Here is a 20,754-nt window from a genome sequence, read left to right as displayed (position 1 = left end):
ACATCACCCCCTAGATGGGGACAAAAGCTGCTTAAATATGTGGCAAGGTCTCGACTATTGACTGTTTTGATGAAAATAATATGGGCTGATAGCCCAAAATCATCCACAACCATCTCCGACAGAGCACTTTCAGTTACAGACTGATCCCTCCAAGGTGTATGTGTGAACACTGCAGGAAGTCTTTCTTGTCAGCCACCATCAGTCTTTTTAACAAACAATATTTTTTCTATGCTGTGCATGCTTGTACTTAATTTTATGAATTTTACTTATTTTATTTTGAAAACCAGAAACTGAACTGAAAACTTCATCTTCACCAAAAAAGCTATCACCTCCCATCGATCCCGGATTCCAGAGAACTTTTAAGGCATGACTAAACAAGAGACAGCTTATTTACAGCACCTTGTGGTACACAATGTTTCTTGTCTGTCTATTTGGGATGAAGAGGAAAACGTGCTCAGGGGTACCAGTTCACAAGGCTGCCACTTAGAACATGCCATGTGAAAAAGAAGGCTCAGGGAGATCCACGCCAATATATATATATATATATATATATATATATATATATATATATATATATATATATATATATATATATATATATATATATATATATATATATATATATATATATAATTATTAGTATTCTTTAACTGAATTTTGTGTTTCAAGTAGGAAATATGACATCAGCCCTGAAATGCTAACATCACCCCCTAGATGGGGACAAAAGCTGCTTAAATATGTGGCAAGGTCTCGACTATTGACTGTTTTGATGAAAATAATATGGGCTGATAGCCCAAAATCAACTTACATTTGTGTCCCTTGCCCTTATGGGCAATTTACTTGCGTACTTACACACAGTAAATTTTGCTCGGATGACAGCATTTACAACATTTTCTGTATGATACATGAGGGCCCTGGACCTCCATTCGAATGCAAAGGTATCTGCATTACCAAACACCTCTGTCTGGGGAACTCATGTTGCAGAGTGGCATCACATAGGTGGCAGTTTTGGACACAGTCAAGAAAACCAGTATTTTTCAAGTACGGATATGTTCTGACGAGATAAATACATCTGGTATTACATCTAAAAACCAAAATAAGCTTTCCATCACTGAAAAGCAGTGCTTAGATCATTTTATTTTAGTTTACAGGGACCAGATTACTCAGATCGTGAGTTGGTCTTTTCCATCCTTATTTCTTGCAGTTGCTGCTACATTCCGTGTACAAGGGCTCTGTGTGTTAGGCTTATTGATACTGCTATTGCTGAACATTTCCTTAAACTGCATCCGTACCAGATGTGCAAAATTGGAGCTTTTCTTGAGGTTCCAGATGATGCGGTGACAGACCAGGCTGAACCACGTGCTGGTGAGTTGGGTTATCCGGATAACAGCGCCACCTCCCACCTGATATAGCAAGGATAGAGTCAACGGTCAGGTCTACATTTACTGATCTTACTATGTTGCTAAGGGAATACATGTTCACGCTATTTGCAGGAATAGCTGAGGTTTGTATTTTTATATGTAGGGTGGTATTTTTTATTCTTTTTCACCGTGTTATTACACATGCTGTTAATATTTTCATATTCCATGCTTTGCAATAAGCAGAGTAAAATCCTGCAAAAATTCTCCACATGCTACATTGCTTGCCTGAAGGGAGCCTGGTTCACATAGTCCAGCCAAGGTTGGATGGTTGCATCAAGCCCTGCTTGGGGGCACAGACACCACTGACAAGGTACTCCTTTTGGGTCCTCACAGGCTCATGTACTCTCGGGTGTTTTTGTTGCTTTGGTAGATAGATCTGTTTTTTGGATGTTTTTGTTAGTTTTTATTGTTTTCACACTTCACTTTTGTCTTCGGTGACGTGACGTAAGGTCACGTCAACAGGGGGAGTTGTTGGGTAGTATGTCTCACGGCCATGTTCTTGGTCTTTTTGATAACTTCATATTGCCTCTGGAACTCCAGCAGTACGTATGTCTCATGGCCATGTTCTTGGTGTAACTTCATATCTCTTCTGGAAGGCCATGATGTATACTGTTCTTTTGGTTACCACGCTACACAGACAAAACACAGTTTTACTTTTAGACATACCATTTCAGATACTACAACTGAGCAGTCACCACATATAAATGTCAAACGTAACACTTTTAACCCAATCCAACCTGGTCTCACGGCAAGTCGTGATTTAGCAGCACGAAATATACATCAATCTATTGGTTTGTGATATTGTAACGAAAAGCTCCTCATTTTCATCACGGCAGCACGAAATCATTCTAATTCATTCTGTGATGGATGCACGAAATTAAAAGTGAAGTGGGGGATCAGGGGTGGTTATGGCTAGGGTGGGGGAAGGAGTAGGATTATGTCATGGTTAAGGTTAGGGTTGGGGGAAGGAGTAGGGTTAGTAATAGTGAGTTAAAAACACTCATCACGAAAATGTGACTAATTTCGTCACGGGAGCACAAAAAAAAAAAAAAACCACTCAGAAATATTTAACCCTAACTTTTAAGATTTATGTAATTTTATTACATGACAGCTTCCCATTTACTTTTTTAAGTACAAACCTACCAAATAAACCTTAAATGATGCATATTCATTACTGTAATAAATCCTATTCGTTTGAAATGCATAATCTTCAGCTTTATGTATTTAGTATTAATAAAATAGAATTACTCTAAATCAATAATAATGACAGTATTTATTTAAAATACATAAAGTATATTGTTTGAATTGCATAATAATTATGTTACCTATGCCATTTATCTTGTATAGGTAACATAATTATTATGCAATTCAAACAATATACTATATGTATTTTAAATAAATACTGTCATTATTATTGATTTAGAGTAATTATATTTTACCAGTACTAAATACATAAAGCTGAGGATTATGCATTTCAAATAAGTAGGATTTATTACAGTAATGAATATGCATCATGTAAGGTTTATTTGGTAGGTTTGTATTAAAATTATCTCAAATAAAGTAAATGGGAATTTGTCATGTAATAAAATTACATAAATCTTAAAGTTAGGGTTAAATATTTCTGTGAGTGCATGAGACTGGGCTGCCCAGTCACATAGCTCCACTGATCCACCCACTGGCCTGCCCACCTGGGGGGAGGACCCAGCACAGGCTTAAGAAGGAAGTCGGGGGGTTTGGCCTCAGAGGTGCATGAGACATCTGTTGTCAAGCTCCCAGCGCTGTAAATGGTGACGCTCTTGTTCAATGTGGGCATCTTTGTAATACAGCATCTGGTTTTTAAGTCCATCTCCTGTCAATCTTTGAGCCTCCTGAGTTTGCTCCCCACAACTTATATTTTCACCTTACAATGGCCATGATTCTGTCTCAGGTCTTCTTTGCCCTGCTAGCATTACTCCAAAATTCAATCATCTCTTCATTCCTTATTCTACTCCAAAGACGAAACTCACACATCAACGTGCTGTATTCCTTACCATGTAAAGGACAAACAGTTCTGGAGATGTTAGGTCTGAGACAAAGTTTTATTTGTATCTGTGTGTTTGTGAAGACATCTCCTGGTATGCGTACTATTTCCTATCATAGACATCTCACACTGACCAGAGGGCAGAAGACTTTTGGTTTCTCTGTTTCTAAAAGCCATCTCTGCTGGCCAGGTTTTCAATAGTGGTAGTTATCAGGAGTATCACAGCTCTCAGGACATTATTCCTGCATAGCAACAGGTTAATGGAAGCCAGGTGGCGCCTCACAGCAACCAGAACTGCTTGACTGATGGTAAGATGTAGAATGTATGGTTTATGATAGAAACATGGCAAATGAAGGGCAGCAGCTGTTTTTCTTGGCCACTACAGAGAACATTTTCATTCACCTGAGACTGTGCATAATTAGAATGTGGGGACATGTGGACTGATGTCAGCCTGGTTTTTCTCTTTGCTTATTGGTGCTTAATTGTGTCTAATGTGGAAGTTGTTAAATTTTCTCCTCTTTTTTAACATACGGAACTAAAAAAAGGGTTCTATCAACCAAGCAAACAGATTTTTATTACAGTGACCACACACAGACAGACAGACATGCACACACACACACACACACACACACACACACACACACACACACACACACACACACACACACACACACACACACACACACACACACACACACACACACACACACACACACACACACACACACAATCTTTCAAAGCTATACAGCTCCACCTGCAAAAGGTCTAAACTGCAATCCCTACCACAAAATAACAACGTGACGACACATGAATAAGACCTCTTTCGAACCCAGATGTTACTGAATGAAATGAAGACTTTATTATCCAGTATTAAATAAACAGTCATGTCAGTGATGTTCGATCAGTGATCCTGTGTTGTTTGCATTCAAACTTCATATGGCCGTGCACCTCGACAAACTCCCAGAAGCTTCTTTTGTAAATCTATCAGGTAGGCATCTTAATATAAAACGTCCTCTTAATTTTCAGAGAATGAGCCTTCACTCCACAGGAAAATGGTCTAATCTGTATTTTTCCCCTTTTTGGTCAGGAATAGTGTGTCCTCCTATATGTAAGACTGTAGTCTACATGTATGGCCTCATGCCACATGCATGCGTGTTTTGTGGTACACACGTCCTCTTTGACAAAAGGCACCAGGGTTCAGCACCACAGACAGCTCCCTCGGGAGGCCAAAAAGGACGATAGTCTTTCAAAGTATACCGCCACAAACACACAGCTGTCACACATCAATGTTGCCACTATCATGCACGTGTGCACATCAGTGCCTTTTTGGAAAAGAGTCTTATATCCCCTCCCCAACAAAGTCCACAACCATATTGTTGAAGGGGCTGCAAATCCCCAACCGTCTTATTTCTGTATGACTGGGGCTTCATGAGGAAGAGAGAGAGAGAGAGAGAGAGAGAGAGAGAGAGAGAGAGAGAGAGAGAGAGAGAGAGAGAGAGAGAGAGAGAGACTGGTCCTTGCTTATAATAAACAGTCATTCTTACTCACTGGTGTTTCAGAATCAGAATCAGAATTGAATTTATTGCCAAGTAAGTTCTCACATACAAGGAATTTGATCTGATATCGTTGGTGCATAAACAACAATAAAAGAAAATACTTCTGTAAGAAGTAATAGGTGCATAAACAACAATAACAATAGGTGCAAAAGCAACAATAAAAAGAAAAGGAAAAAATACTTCTGCAAGAAGTAAAGGAGTCAAATAGACAAAGCAAAGTTTACTGTCAAATAGATATGTATAGTGGAATAGTGGAATGGGGCTGTGCAGGCCTGCAGATGAACAATACAAGGATGATCCGTCTGCACTTCGTGGGAGTGGGGGGCAGGGTAAATGGGGGTCTTTGGTATTATTGATGTCAAGCTGCAGATGGAAAGAAGCTGTTTTGTGTCTTGAAGGTTTTAGTCCTGATGGACCTCAGCTGTCTGCCAAAGGGGAGGGTGAAAGAAGTTTGTATCCTGGGTGCGAGGTATCGGCCACTATCTTCCTTGCTCACCTCAGCACCCTGGAGGTGTACAGGTCCTGTAGGGATGGCAGATTGCAGTCGATCACCTTCTCTTCTGCATGGATGATGCACTGCAGTCTGCTCCTCTCCTTAGCAGTGGCAGCATTGTACCAGACAGTGATGGAGGAGGAGATGATGGACTCAATGGCAGTGTAGTAGTTCACCATCATTGTTTTTGGCAGGGTGAACTTAGCTGCCACAGAAAGTACATCCTCTGTTGTGCTCTCTTGGTGAGACAGTTCATGTTCAGCTCCCACTTAAGGTCCAAGGTAATGGTGTTGAACAGGTCATGGAAGGACTCTACAATGGCAACTGGGGAGTCACACAGGTTGATGGGGTTGGCTGGGACTGGGTTCTTCCTGAAGTCAACAACCATCTCCGACAGAGCACTTTCAGTTACAGACTGATCCCTCCAAGGTGTATGTGTGAACACTGCAGGAAGTCTTTCTTGTCAGCCACCATCAGTCTTTTTAACAAACAATATTTTTTCTATGCTGTGCATGCTTGTACTTAATTTTATGAATTTTACTTATTTTATTTTGAAAACCAGAAACTGAACTGAAAACTTCATCTTCACCAAAAAAGCTATCACCTCCCATCGATCCCGGATTCCAGAGAACTTTTAAGGCATGACTAAACAAGAGACAGCTTATTTACAGCACCTTGTGGTACACAATGTTTCTTGTCTGTCTATTTGGGATGAAGAGGAAAACGTGCTCAGGGGTACCAGTTCACAAGGCTGCCACTTAGAACATGCCATGTGAAAAAGAAGGCTCAGGGAGATCCACGCCAATGGCTTTTTTTAAGAGTCTCAACCCGAACCTTGTTGATGGTCACGGCAAAGCACAGCTTTACATGAAACTGGAGCCTTCTGACCTGGGAAGGTAGATATGTATTCAAGGGAGGAGGACGACTTCATCTTTGTACAGACCGCAGGGAATGGCCGCTTCAGTGATGATCTGGTGCAAGCTGGCGAATGACACAGCATGTCCCCTTGGGAACTCAGTAGCCTATGTCACTCACCAAATGTAAAAGTACAAGTGTGCCAAGTTTGGCTCAATTCAGAGGTGTCGTTTGGACACACACACACACACACACACACACAACACACACACACACACACACACACACACACACACACACACACACACACACACACACACACACACACACACACACACACACACACACACACACACACACACATATACATCTCTTAGTATATATAGTCTTACATATAGTATATGCAGTATTTACTGAGGTTTTTAAAATTAGTTTATTGATCATTTTAAAAACGAGGTTTGCAACTTCGATATGGTTTGGTTTCTTTAATGTCACTGAAAGAAAGAAACCTCATGTTTAATATTTGTTGGAATGGGAATGTTTAGGCATTTCAAATTCATTTTTATTTGACACGCTGATTATAATTTAAACTTCTTATTTCGGCTGCTCCCATTAGGGGTCGCCACAGCAGATCAGTTGTTTCCATCTCACCCTGTCCTCTGCAACTTCCTCTGTCATACCAACCACCTGCATGTCCTCCCTCAGCACATCCATAAACCTCCTCTTTGGCCTCCCTCTTCTCCTCCTGCCAGGTGACTCAATCCTCAGCTTCCTTCTCCCTATATACCCTACACTCTCATTACACTCTATAAAAAGAACTGCTGTCTCAACAAGAAAAATTGATATAACAATTTGCACAGATTTTTTTTTAAAGTTATTTTAACTTTCAGCTGAGTTAATGCCACAAGACTTCTCTGGTTAAGTTGAAATAACTTTAAAACGTCTATGTTGTGTGGGCCGCCAGAAGAGGAGGTACTGCTGGCCCACCACCAGAGGGCGCCCTGCCTGAAGTGCGGGCTTCAGGCACGAGAGGGCGCTGCCGCCTCACAGGAACAGCCGAGGTGACAGCTGTCACTCATCAGCTATGACAGCTGTCACCGATCATCTGCACTTCACCCCAGATAAAAGCAGGATGACACCTCCACCACGTTGCCGAGATATCGTTCTTCTAAGGAGGTAATATTCTCAGCCATAAACTAAACTGTATCTTAGTCTGAACTCTTTTTGCAGCCGCTTTCCTGTGGAGCCTTGTCCGCTGATTGGTGGTTTATGAGAGTGCCGACGTCTTCGCCTCTCACTCTTTCCAGATAAGTGCTGAAACAGGAGCTGCACGAGTGTGTGATTTGAGGTGGAGGTGGAATTCCCACCGTTGTTGTTACTGGGTGTACACACACCCACACTTGACTGTTTTTGCTCTTCGCCAGCAGTACCAGATCCGACACGCGGAGACGGTGGCCACCTGGGGGATTCGGGACCTGGCGGCTCCAGTATCCTTCGGGTTCGGTGGCGGAGGAAATCGTGTGGTTCCGGTTCTTCTTTAGACGGACGTCTCTTATCGTCGAGCCTGCCCACACGACACCTTTATCCATTGACTTTGTATCATTCTATAATCTGCTGTGTATGGTTGTGGCATTCACAACAGTAAAGTGTTCAAATTTGACTCCTTCTATTGTCCGTTCATTTGCGCCCCCTGTACACTTTCACAACAGTCTATGCAGAGTTAGAGCAACTCAACTCACTATTCTCCATAGAGCTCACATCTCTCCATATCTTTGCCACAACTTTAAGCCTGATTCTTCCCCATCGTGCTTAAAGTGTAAAGTTGAGACTGGTACCCTCACACATTGCTTTTGCTATTCTGGCAGATGATCGGACAGGAACTGAACAAAATATTTTCAACCAATCTGAAATGCAAGCCTTTATTTTTGTTGCTTGGGTTAACTGACCCTACTGTCACCAACAAATTTCATAAGAAACTGTACCAAATGCTTTTTGTGCTTATTAATTGGATTTCAGACCAGATTCCCAATAGGACACAATGGCATAAGACTGTTTTCAGGTATGTTTCCCTGGACTATCTTACATGTCAACAACACCACAAGGATGATGTCTTCCATAAGACTTGGGAACTTTTCATAACATATATGGGACTGGAAATTTCATCCATTGTTAAATGAGCATTTGTATTTTGACCTGAAACATGTCACTATCTGTACAGGCCACTGTTTGTTTGCTTGTTTATTGGTTTGTTCATTACTCCACTTCTATTATTTCTGTTGATTGTCTCTTTGTATAACAGTGTGTATAGAATGAAAAAGACAATAAACATATTTTGAAAAAACATCTATGCAAATTGTGGCATCGCTTTTTCTTGTTGAGACAGTGGTTCATTTATTAGAGTGTACTGTCTTGCAGACTTTCCCTTTCACTACCACCTTTCTCTACCCACTCCACCTGCCTGCACTCTCTTCTTCACTTCTCTATCACACTCTCCGGGCACCCTCTCATTCACACACATCTACTCAGTCTTGCATGTACTGGCTTTCATTCCCCTTCTCTCCAGAGCATATCTCCACCTCTCTAGGCTTGTCTCAAACTGCTCTCTACTCTCACCACAGATCACAATGTCACTTGTGAAAGTCATAGTCCATGGAGACTCTTGTCTGACCTCATCCATCAGCCTGTCCATCACCATTGCAAACAAGAAAGGACTTAGAGCTGATCCTTGGTCTAATCTCACCTCCATCTTGAACGAATCTGTCATTCATATTGTGCTTCAGTACTGTTACACTGTCCTTGTCCAATAGCTTCTCCTATTCTTTCCCATAACTTCATGCTGTGGCTGATCAGCTTATTGCCTCTCTAGTTACTGCAGTCCTGCACATCTCCCTTGTTCTTAAAAATAGGAACCAGCACCCTTTGTCTTCACTCCTCAGGCATCCTCTCACTTTCCAAGATTCTATTAAGCAAAGTGGTTAGAACCTCCACTCTTACACATTTCCATGCCTCCACTGGAATGTCATATGAACCAACTGCCTTTCCATTCTTCATCCTCTTCATAGTTACCCTCACTTTTTCTAATCTCTTGCACTTCCTGATTTACTGTCTCCACATCATCCAGCCTTTTCTGTCTCATTTTCTTCATTCATCAGCTCCTCAAAATATTCTCTCCACCTTCTCAACGCACTCTCCTTGCTTGTCAACACATTACCATCTGTATCCTTTACCACATTAACCTGCTACACCTGCTATCTTAACCTCTGTCAAGATGTCATACCCAGCACCTTCCTAGCTGTCTCCCACACCACATCTTCAGTACTTCAAAAGCTGTTTCACATCCATCCAGTGCCTGTCTCACAGCCTCACTGAATTTCACACATTTCCTCCTTCAGCATCCATCTGATCCTTTGTTGAGCTAAATGCTAAATGGCGCTTTTCCATCTGCCACAGATGCTCAAAGCGCTTTACAAATAATGCCTCACATTCACCCCGATGTGAGGGTGCTGCCATACAAAGCACTCACTACACACCGGGAGCAACTAGGGAATAGGAACTTGCCCTTAGTAATTTTCCAGTCAGGCTGGGATTTGAACCGAGGATCCTCTGGTCTCAAGCCCAACACTTTAACCAGTAGACCATCCCCTAACCACATCCCTGTCACTCTCTTTCTGTTCTTCACATCTAAAGTCATCCTACAAACCACCATCTGATGCTGTCTCACTACACTCTCCCCTGCCATGACCTTACAGTGTCCAATTTATTTTAGGTTGCATCTCCTACAAAGAATGTAGTCCACCTGTCTGCACCTTCCTCCACTTTTATATGTCACCCTGTGCTCCTCTTTTTTCTCAAACTATGTATTCACAACAGCCATTTCCATCCTTTTTGCAAAATTAATTATCATCTGTCCTTCCATGTTCCTGTCCTCAATACAATATCTACCCATTGCTTTTTCATCACTTCTGTTCCCTTCACAAACAACCATTGACGTCTGCTCAAATTATCACTGATTCTGCTTTGGTACACTCTCTAACACCTCATCTATCTCACTACAAATCTTCTTTCTCCTTCAACTCACAACCTACTTGTGGGGCATATGCACTGATGACATTTATCATCACTCCTTCAATTTTCAACTTCACACTCATCACTAAACAATTCTCAAAATCTATTTGAAATATACAGCAACACAAAAAATGATCTGGGGCAAAAATGTTCTCAAAGCCATGAAGAGGAAAAGCATGCTTACATTTTTCCTGTCCTTGTTAGTTTTTCTGATGAAATTTATCCTCTGCATTTGTCCCATACAACACAGTCATTTTTGCAGAGTAAAATTTACTCTTCTGGTACTACATTAAGACCACTGCAAAAAGAGTAATTATGTATAGTTTAGACTGAAGTCAAGATATTATGGTGCTAAATCAAGGTGTTCATCTCTAATAAGTCATTTTTATTATTATTATATAACTATTTCAATCTTTGATGGAATTTGGATGACTTTATTTGGAGTGAGACCAAATGTACAAGGACAGCAAATTAAATTTTACTGCACAAAATGTATTGTAATAGTTTATAGGTTGGTACTCAAGCCAACCATTAGGACCTGAGGTCAGCCACAGTCTGATGCCCAGACACCAACTCCAGGTTGAGAGACAAAAACTTCTTTTATTGCTGATCAAAAGAGTCAAAGAAACGCACTTATAAATGTAAGACTTTCATTTTTGCTCACATTTCTCTTCAGTTGGAGGACCAGATTTATACTTCTTATATGCACACAAAGGTGCCTTTTGTGTATTTGTATTTCCCTTGAATTTTGTTCAAGCATTTGTTAAAATCTGTAGCTGTGAGTATATCAAGTTTGAACAGATAATCCATCCACTGGCAGGTGAAGGTATATATCAACATTAAAGATCACACTGCATGATTATTGCACAGATGTGCCTTGGACTGGTCACAGAAAAAGATCATTCTATAACATGCAGTTGATCTTGAAAACAGACCTTTATTGTGTGAAGAAGCCAGATGTGGCTCTATACTGTCCTGGGCTGGCATGGTTACACATGGTCTGTTGTTGTAGACTGGTTGGAAATTACATTGGCGGCAGCTTATGGTGGTAAAATTACCATTCAGTTCACAGACAACAGCTTTAGTGGATGTTCCTGCAGTCAACATGCCAATTAGTCACTCCTTCAAAACCTGAGGTATGGAATTGTGGTGTTTGGCAAAACTGCACATTATAGAGTTGCCTTTTATTGAAGAAGTCCAAGGCAGTCATGCTGTTTAATGTTTCATCTTGATCTGCTTCACCTGGCAAATGGATGGATGATTTTGGCAAAGGTGTAGTACTCAGTAATATGGATTATAATGCATTTGTGAACAAAATTTGTGAGAAATAAGCCTTTTATCTGCACAGAACAAGTCTTAGAGCTAGTAATACAATGCATGAAAATTGGCAATAAAAATCAAAGTGATGTATTTGGGTTTGTTGGTTTGGTTACAGAAGATGGTGCCAAACAGGGAGTATGTTGGACTGGAGTTTCAGCACAACTTTAAAATTCCAATCCCAGTCTTTTCTAGTTTTCTCAAGCAACAAATCAAAAATTTCAATGACTGATCTGGTCGTGGATTTGGATGAGAACTGCAGAACTGGTGCTTGCGCTAATTCATGAACTGATCTGGGAGTTTGATTTGGGGGTTGGAGGGTGAGAACTAGGGAAGATCCTAAATTCAAAGACTGATCTGGTATTGATGTAATAAATGGTTTATGAGTGAGGTCTGTTTAGCTCGGACTCTCACTCTCACATCCTGGACAACCTTCAGCCATCTGTTGTTGGGAACTTTGGACTACCGTGTGTGTATATCTATCTATCTATCTATCTATCTATCTATCTATCTATCTATCTATCTATCTATCTATCTATCTATCTATCTATCTATCTATCTATCTATCTATCTATCTATCTATCTATCTATCTATCTATCTATCTATCTATCTATCTATCTATCTATCTATCTATCTATCTATCTATCTATCTATCTATCTATCTATCTATCTATCTATCTATCTATCTATCTATCTATCTATCTATCTATCTATCTATCTATCTATCTATCTATCTATCTATCTATCTATCTATCTATCTATCTATCTATCTATCTATCTATCTATCTATCTATCTATCTATCTATCTATCTATCTATCTATCTATCTATCTATCTATCTATCTATCTATCTATCTATCTATCTATCTATCTATCTATCTATCTATCTATCTATCTATCTATCTATCTATCTATCTATCTATCTATCTATCTATCTATCTATCTATCTATCTATCTATCTATCTATCTATCTATCTATCTATCTATCTATCTATCTATCTATCTATCTATCTATCTATCTATCTATCTATCTATCTATCTATCTATCTATCTATCTATCTATCTATCTATCTATCTATCTATCTATCTATCTATCTATCTATCTATCTATCTATCTATCTATCTATCTATCTATCTATCTATCTATCTATCTATCTATCTATCTATCTATCTATCTATCTATCTATCTATCTATCTATCTATCTATCTATCTATCTATCTATCTATCTATCTATCTAAAGTCTAACCCTTACCAACCCCCAGAGCAAGTAAAATCTCCCTCTAATGATTTGAGGAAGAAACCTCAAGCAGACCAATGTGCATGCTCATGGGGTGCGTAATGTTTGAACCTTACTGGTGTATGGCGCCTTGGTGTAACTTATGTTGTGATTTGGTGCCGTATAAATAACTTAAATAGAACTGAAATTTAAAATCATCTTTAAACTGAAACAGTCATTTTAGATCACTTGGAGTATGAGGCTGTGCTTTGCAGATGCCTGATTTTGTAATAACATTGCAAAAACGTAAAATATAAATCTTAAATAATGAGGTTGAATGGTGATGCTAACTGCATGGCAAAAGAACATGACACCCAGGGTGACAGAGGGATTACTTGTTCTATATTTAGTGTTTATGTACATGAATATTGGCAGGACAAATCTGTACATGTGACACGCACACATGGCGATACAACGATAATACACAGATCTCCAGCAACAGAACACATTTACAGATGGGCTCGAGAGCAAACACTGGCTGAGATACATAAGGGAATGTCTGAACTACCACAATGTCCTCATAAACTTCCTCCAAATACTTATTACTGTCATTGATAAAAAAAAAAAAAAAACACGGATAATCAAACAAGAGACAAAAAGTATAAAATAATTTAAATTTTTCCTAAAACATGTATATAGTGAGAAATCTATACAACGCTACCGTATCTCCTCCGCTGATTTTAAACCAAAGGATCAGACAAATATGACAGACAAAAGCAAAAGTCATGCAGCGACAAAGAAAAGATGACAAAATCTCTTTTGTTTTAAAGTTCTTCCTCCCCTCAGTGGCAACATGACGTCAAGACGACCAGCCCGGCGACAAATCGTCTCACAAGCCGCGTCACCCGGACGCGCCACACCGATGTGTAAACATAAATATACAGGTGGATCTCTCTCTACAAACAGTTCTGTCACTGCCACAAGCCTGTCAGCTGTGCGAGTAGTCAGTCTGTGTACGCTTTCTAGTAGAATATCACTTACATTTAAATAAACTTATTTAATATATATTTATATATTTATAATAGATTTATTCTTTGCAGAGTCATTTAACAGTATTTCCTTGTTTTCACCAGTTTGCTCTGGTATTTTACTGAGTGGCCGCTGTGGCCGACCACGTAAACGTCCAGCAGGTAGGTCTTTCCCGGCTCCAGACCTGTGATGGTCTCTGTTGTCACAGCTTTTTGCAGGTTTGGGCTGTGGAAATACTTGCATAGTACCTTTTCAGACTTCCTACGGGTCTCTGGCCCGGCACACTGGTTTTGTTCTCGGCGTCGCTGCTCCTCGCCGTAATTGTCGGCCACCTCTTTGCGGTAAATGCAGTACTTGTTGCGATCCTGCGTGCCCAGCCAGGCCACAGTGGCAGAGGAGCAAGTACGCAGCTTGTCAAAGGCCTTGATGCGCATGTCCTCTGGAAGCGACGGGAAAGGCTGCTTGCTGCTGGCCCGGGTTGTGGCTAGCACCTTCAAGGTGGAGGCGCCTTTCCTGCTGCCTCGCAAGCGAATCAGGTACTTTGCCTTTGGTTTTCCGCGCAGCTGGAACTGCCGCACACCCTCCACGTTCTGGGACAGCAACAGCTTGCCGTCACGCCTCACCTGCACCTGGACATTGTCCAAACACGCGTGGACAAAGAGCGTCACCCTCTGGTGGGATGACACAGGAGCAAAGCGTAGGAACTTGTTGCCCTTTCGCTTGATGAAAACATCAGATACTTTGCCGTCCTTCAGCTCCACTGTCTTCTGGCGAGCCTCCTCTTTGGTGCGAGCAAACGTTCCCACGTATGCCGTGCTGGTGTTGGTTGCAGAATTCACAGCAAATACATCAAAGTAGTACTGTGTGTCCGGTTTCAGTTCAGATACTGTGAAAATGTTCTTGTTGCCAATGCACATTTTCAGAATGTCTAATGTTTTAGGTTTTGCCGTGTATGCCCTTGAGATCTTGTTGCTTGTGAGGCCTCGGCCTTTTCCTAAGCCATTGTCAGAGGGAACAAAGCCAAAGTGCACAAAGTCAAAAGGGCTGAAGTCTCTGCCAGGCTTTGGAGCCAGCATGAAGGCGTCATCGGCACTGATCTTAGCTTCAGCCGCGCACATGCTCTTGAAATTGTGCTCCTTGTTGATGACTACACAATACTGAACAGGCTGACCCATCAGGAGGCCCGTTGGTGTAGGCTTCCATGCTAGTGTGATGGTGGTACGGCCCAAGGCGGTCACGTCGACACGGGGGTCATAGGGCAACTCCGGGTAGGGCTGGTCAGACTCTGGGGTGGTGGTGGCGTACACTTTGAAGTTGCTGTCTTTCTCTGTGGAGAGCAGTTCCAGCTGGTAGAGGCCAGAGGGCGTGCTGGTGTGCACGTAGGACTCCACATCGTTACCCTTGTAGGTGAAGAGCTCCGTTCCCTCATCGACAGTCACCTGCTGTTTCTGCTGATCCAGAGGTTCAGGTTCTCCTAGAAAACACAAACAAGAACCACATGAGCTCTTCACACTGACACAACACACTTAAGATCTTCATCGCCAGCCTTTTTCTTGTGTTTCACTCCTGGATTACTTCCTAAAAAACCACTAATGTGTCGATGCTGTGAGGTCACGATGAAGCGTCACGAATGATTAGCCCCTCACACGGCAGCCCTGTTTTCACTCCAAACATCCACAAAGATCACAAGCCCGTATTCACTCAGGCATTCACGAGAAGCTGTGCTACAAAGAGGCACCTTGTAGCCGGAGACAGTCGAAGCTCTTACTTCAGCCTTAGCAAGAACCCATAATATTATGTTTGTCAACCTAAGAGCGCGCTCAGCAGTGCGCTGAAAATTAATGCAAAAGAGCAGGAAAGAAAAAGAGAGGGGTTTTTTGGAATTCCAATTTTGTGGAATTCTCTGGCTGAACATTCGCAGTGCTGCATCATTTCACCTCTGGGAAGTCAGATTTCCAGCAATGGCACCGCTTCTGTTCCGTCATTATGTTTTCAGTTAGGAAGGAATTCTTTTCTCTTGATGCAAGGTATGTGTCTGAGTGATGTAAGTGCACAGGAAATCATTTCAGAATATTTCAGCTGATGACTGCATGCGCACACACATACAAGGGTGCATACACACACACACACACAGGTGGTGAGGTACTGACATTCAAATACATGCTCACATCAAACAGCAATGCTGCAATCTCATTTAAATCATCTGACATGATCACGTGAAAGAAAGCCCTCCATATGTGATGAAAAAGGAAAAAGAAGGTGATAAAAGAAGGAAAAGAAAGGAAGGAAAAACGACAGGAAATGAAGGGTGATTGAATGAAAGGAACAAGAACTGATGAAATATGGAAAAGAAGAGTGAACGACTGAAGGAAGAGATTGATTAAGGAAAGGAAGGATGGAAGGAAGGAATTAGGAAGGAAGGACAGATTAAAGTTAGGAAGAGAAGAAGGATTAAAGGGAGGGAAAGAAAGGGAAGAAGAAACTTAAATGTAAGAAGGACGGAATAAAGATAGAAATGTAACTGAAAGGAAGGAAGAAATCACTAAAGAGAAGAGGAAAGATGGAAGGACTAGTAATGGAAATGTGAGAGAAGAAAAAAGAAATAAAACACATCAATATAGTTTGGAAGAAAGGATGCAATGAAGTAACAAATAATGAAAAATTCAAGGAGCTAAAAAGAAAGGAAGAAATAATGAAAAGGTTAGAAAGGAGGAAAACCTGAAGGACTAACGGTGGTAATATAAAGAAAGGTGAAATATGGAAGGATGAATGACAAAAAAAATGACAGGAAAAAATGCAGAAAGAAAAGAAAGAAAGAAAAAAATCGGAAGAACTAAAGATAGGAATAATAGAGGGACAAAAGAGATAGAAGAAAAGAAAGAAGAAAGGATGACAGAGTGAGAAATGGGGAAAACAGAATAACTGATGAAAAAGATGAGAAAAGAAAAAACAGACATTACAAAGAGTGGAAAAGTAAAAGGAGGAAAGAAGATGAAAGTATAAAATGAACAAGGATAGAAGGGAAGGTGAAGAGAAAAAGAAGAAAAATGGGGCTCAAGAAAGTAGGCAGGAAAAGAAGAGTGATGAAAGTAATGAAGGACATGAGGAATGAGGAAGAATGAAAGAGTGAAGTGAGGGAAGATAAAGCTGCAATACATGGAGAGGGAAGAAAGGAGGAAGGAAACTAAGAAAGGAAGATAAGGGGCGAAATGAAAGGGAATATAAGAAGAAGAGAAAGAAAAAAGGGGAAACGGGGAAAGAAAAAGAAAGGAAGGATAGGTAATTGCAAGGAGGAAATGTTGAAGGAGACAAAGAAAAGAAAGATAAATAGGAAATAGGAAGGTGTACAGAGAGAGAGAGAGAGAGAGAGAGAGTGCATCAGAATTTACATTAAGAAGAACTTAAGTAAAGGGAGGTGAAGACTTTGGTTCAGCAGAACTAAAATTATAGTCGTCAGCAGGTCAGACGTGGTCAGAGCAGACACAGCAACTGTGACCCCCCAGAAGACTCCGTGTCACGCTGCACGCACAGCCAGACCTGTGTGTGTGTGTGTGTGTGTGTGTGTGTGTGTGTGTGTGCGTGTGAGGAGAACAGCGTGTCATTAAGCGTCTCCGCCTCTACCTGATCCTCCTCCGCTGGCCTCCTCGGGAAGCTCCTGCAGCGTGAGCTTCCACTCCAGAGGAGCGTCACAAGGCGTCACCATCACAGACAGCGGCGTGTTGTCTTCTTCCACCACAAAGTAGTACCTGGGAAAAGAACACATGGCTTCAGTGAGACCCTCGGTGTCTCGGCACGTGGCGATGCCACTGGAGCACTGAGCCTGATCTCTGTGATGTGTCGGACATCGCTTTTATCATCAATTATTCAGCTTTGGCATCAGTGCAACAGATCATGTTGCGGGACAACATCTGATGCTTCCTGTGCATTTACAGTTAGTGGCCATCATCAACTTTCACGTTGTTCCTCAGTGAACATGAGAGCTGGCAAAGAAACTTAAGTGGGAACTGCTGGAATATTCTGGAGTTTTTGTGGGTAATTTAATTGCTCATTTCTTTGAGGAGCTCATACCTTTTAGGCGTGTCCCTGAACAGGTAACCGCTGATTTCAGCTCCATCTGGAATGACAGATGAGTCGTGGAAAAGTGACTTGTCTCTGATTTGCATCTGGAACAGGCCTTCGTCTCTGGTGGGCAGCTTCTGGGCCAACATTCCAACAGCCAGCAGCACCAGCAGCACGCACCTCCAAGCCTGAACGCACGGCCTCATTCTGAAACACACAAACGCCACTTCAGCTTTAGTCCGATATCATGACAGATAGAACAGGCAGCACGCCACCACCTATGCATGTTCATCTCAGTTTAGATTTAATCAATCATTTTTGTCTTGTTGTGAAATTCAGTTGAGATGATTATTCTGCCCAAAGTGTTGTTTTTGTGTAAATGCTGCTATATTCTTTAGAAACACTTATGTTATATATTATTGATTCCAACACATATTAAATGCTTTGTTACATTGGTGCTAAAGGTTACGTGAGGTTAGGAATGATGGCAGTCAGCAAGTTTGCATGGGGTCAATATGTTCTTGCTGAAATCTTATGTCTGCACAGTGACTCACTGTGTTCTTGTTAAAATCTGTTTTATATACACAGAAGCACATATTGTAACTACTAGCCTTCACTTATAATATAAAAGACAACAGGCGTAGTGGTTCACCAGTCAGCTCCCAACCCAAGGTCCTGTTTTTACGTCTTTCCAGTTTTGACCTAGTTACCACATGGCTTACTTTTTCACATGCTAAGCACACACATGGGAGGATGACCTCTATATAATGAATGATGTCAATGGATGTCTATAAAACATTACTGTAAAATGTGTTCATTGCCCTTTTCGGATGGCGCTTCTATGAGCTCTGTCTGTGAGGACCCAGATCTGTTTTTGACTTCACATGAAATTCAATACATTTTTCTTTTGCAATAACAGAGTCTCTTGATACAAGGCAGATCCAAATTAAACAGGGTTTACACTCTCACTGTGTCATTTGATAAAAACTACAACGTACAATCTTCAATTAAAGAACATGTTGCAAAAAATTCATAACAACTCACATTTTGGCTATGACAGACTGTGAACAGTCTGTCAGCATACACCAATGAAAACAAACAGCAAAAGGAGACTGACAAAAACAAAATATTCATTAGTACTTATTTTTCCGAGTGTTTCCGACAGTGTTTGTCACTCTGAGCAAACGTCCCAGCGCACTGTTGAATGGAATGTAGATAAACTGCTGCTAACGTTAACCAACATGTGACATGTCCTTCAAATTAAAGGGGAACAAAGTAACTTTTTACCATAATTTTACAGTTTGGGAGTAACTGTAATGGTTAAATGACTTGTTTTGGGGAGAATGGGGGTACTGTCTCCCCCACCAGGGGTCTCATAGCAGAAAGCCAGTCTTGTAACTACAAAGAAACCAACCCAGAGTTGTGTGAACGAGTCTCAGGTCGCACAAGAATCATGAATTTCTTTATGGCACTACAACAACACAATACCCTGTAAAGGCTAGGGATGGGTATCGAGAACCGGTTCCTTTCAGGTATCGTTAAGAAATGATTTGATCCACCAACATCAATAAGCTTTGTGCTTAACGATTCTGTTATCGGTCCTTCAGAATGGCCGTTGTTTTGGCGGGTGTTTGTCAGGAAAATGATCATTTCTCTACATTGATTACAGACCCTGCAGCGGGTCCTTAATCAACTTTTCTGCAGCGCAGCTTTGCTTTGAACCTTGAACCAATCGAAGTGTGGTTCGCAGATTGAAGCAATGCTTCGGCCGACTGCTTCATTTCTTTCTTTCTTTCGCTTAATTTTCCGCCGCTAAAACCCTAAAGAGCATACGTCTGTGAGTATTATTTACCTTTTCTGTGTTAAACCGACCTGTTATGGTCTTCTGAAACAGTTGATAGATATATTTTATAACTTCAAAACGGGAGCGATGCTAATGCGTTAACATGTCTATGGCATTTTCAGTGTTAAAAGTTAGCTTTTAGCAATTGCAGCCGTCATCACGTTCGGGTGCATTTGTTTTCAAATTGTAATATTCCTTAAATTTATTTTTGCTTATATATTAATAATCTAATGATTATTATATACAATTTTAGAGAAAGAGACAAAAAGAACCTGAATAGAAACACAACAGAAAATATATAATAGCAACTAACATAAATAAATAAATACATACAGAAATAAGTGTTTCCTGTGAACACGTAGTGACTCTTACACCTCCACTTCATCCCTGTCTTATTTAAGTTTAATGACAGTTTGTTTCAGTCAAACCATATTTTCAATGTGTTAATTTTTTCAGTGATTTCCTCCAGAACTATCTGCCAAACTAGAAAACTGCTGCATCCTAGTACACTCAACAAAAATATAAACGCAACACTTTTGGTTTTGCTCCCATTTTGTATGAGATTAACTCAACGATCTAAAACTTTTTCCACATACACAATATCACCATTTCCGTCAAATACTGTGCACAAACCAGTCTAAATCTGTGATAGTGAGCACTTCTCCTTTGCTGAGATAATCCATCCCACCTCACAGGTGTGCCATATCAAGATGCTGATTAGACACCATGATTAGTGCACAGGTGTGCCTTAGACTGCTCACAATAAAAGGCCACTCTGAAAGGTGCAGTTTTGTTTTATTGGGGGGGGATACCAGTCAGTATCTGGTGTGACCACCATTTGCCTCATGCAGTGCAACACATCTCCTTTGCATCATCCGT

At 40.9% G+C, this 20,754-nt stretch overlaps 1 protein-coding gene across 1 annotated transcript in view; it reads right to left on the bottom strand.

Annotated features, from left to right (window-relative positions):
* Window positions 1–13,324: 13,324 nt before the first annotated feature.
* ndnf (neuron-derived neurotrophic factor) overlaps window positions 13,325–20,754 on the bottom strand; it is a 41,778-nt gene continuing 34,348 nt past the window's right edge. The window contains exons 2-4 of the mRNA XM_034180553.1: window positions 18,042–18,239; window positions 17,595–17,719; window positions 13,325–15,447 (exon numbers count right to left, since the gene is read on the bottom strand). Of these exons, the coding sequence (XP_034036444.1) occupies window positions 14,051–15,447; window positions 17,595–17,719; window positions 18,042–18,238 (1,719 nt within the window). The 5' untranslated portion in view covers window position 18,239 and the 3' untranslated portion in view covers window positions 13,325–14,050. The remainder of the gene's footprint in view (window positions 15,448–17,594; window positions 17,720–18,041; window positions 18,240–20,754) is intronic.

This window comes from Thalassophryne amazonica, chromosome 10 (genome assembly GCF_902500255.1).
Source record: "Thalassophryne amazonica chromosome 10, fThaAma1.1, whole genome shotgun sequence".
Taxonomy (NCBI): domain Eukaryota; kingdom Metazoa; phylum Chordata; class Actinopteri; order Batrachoidiformes; family Batrachoididae; genus Thalassophryne; species Thalassophryne amazonica.
Note: the sequence above shows the minus strand (reverse complement) of the source record. Positions and strands in the feature narration are given on the sequence as shown.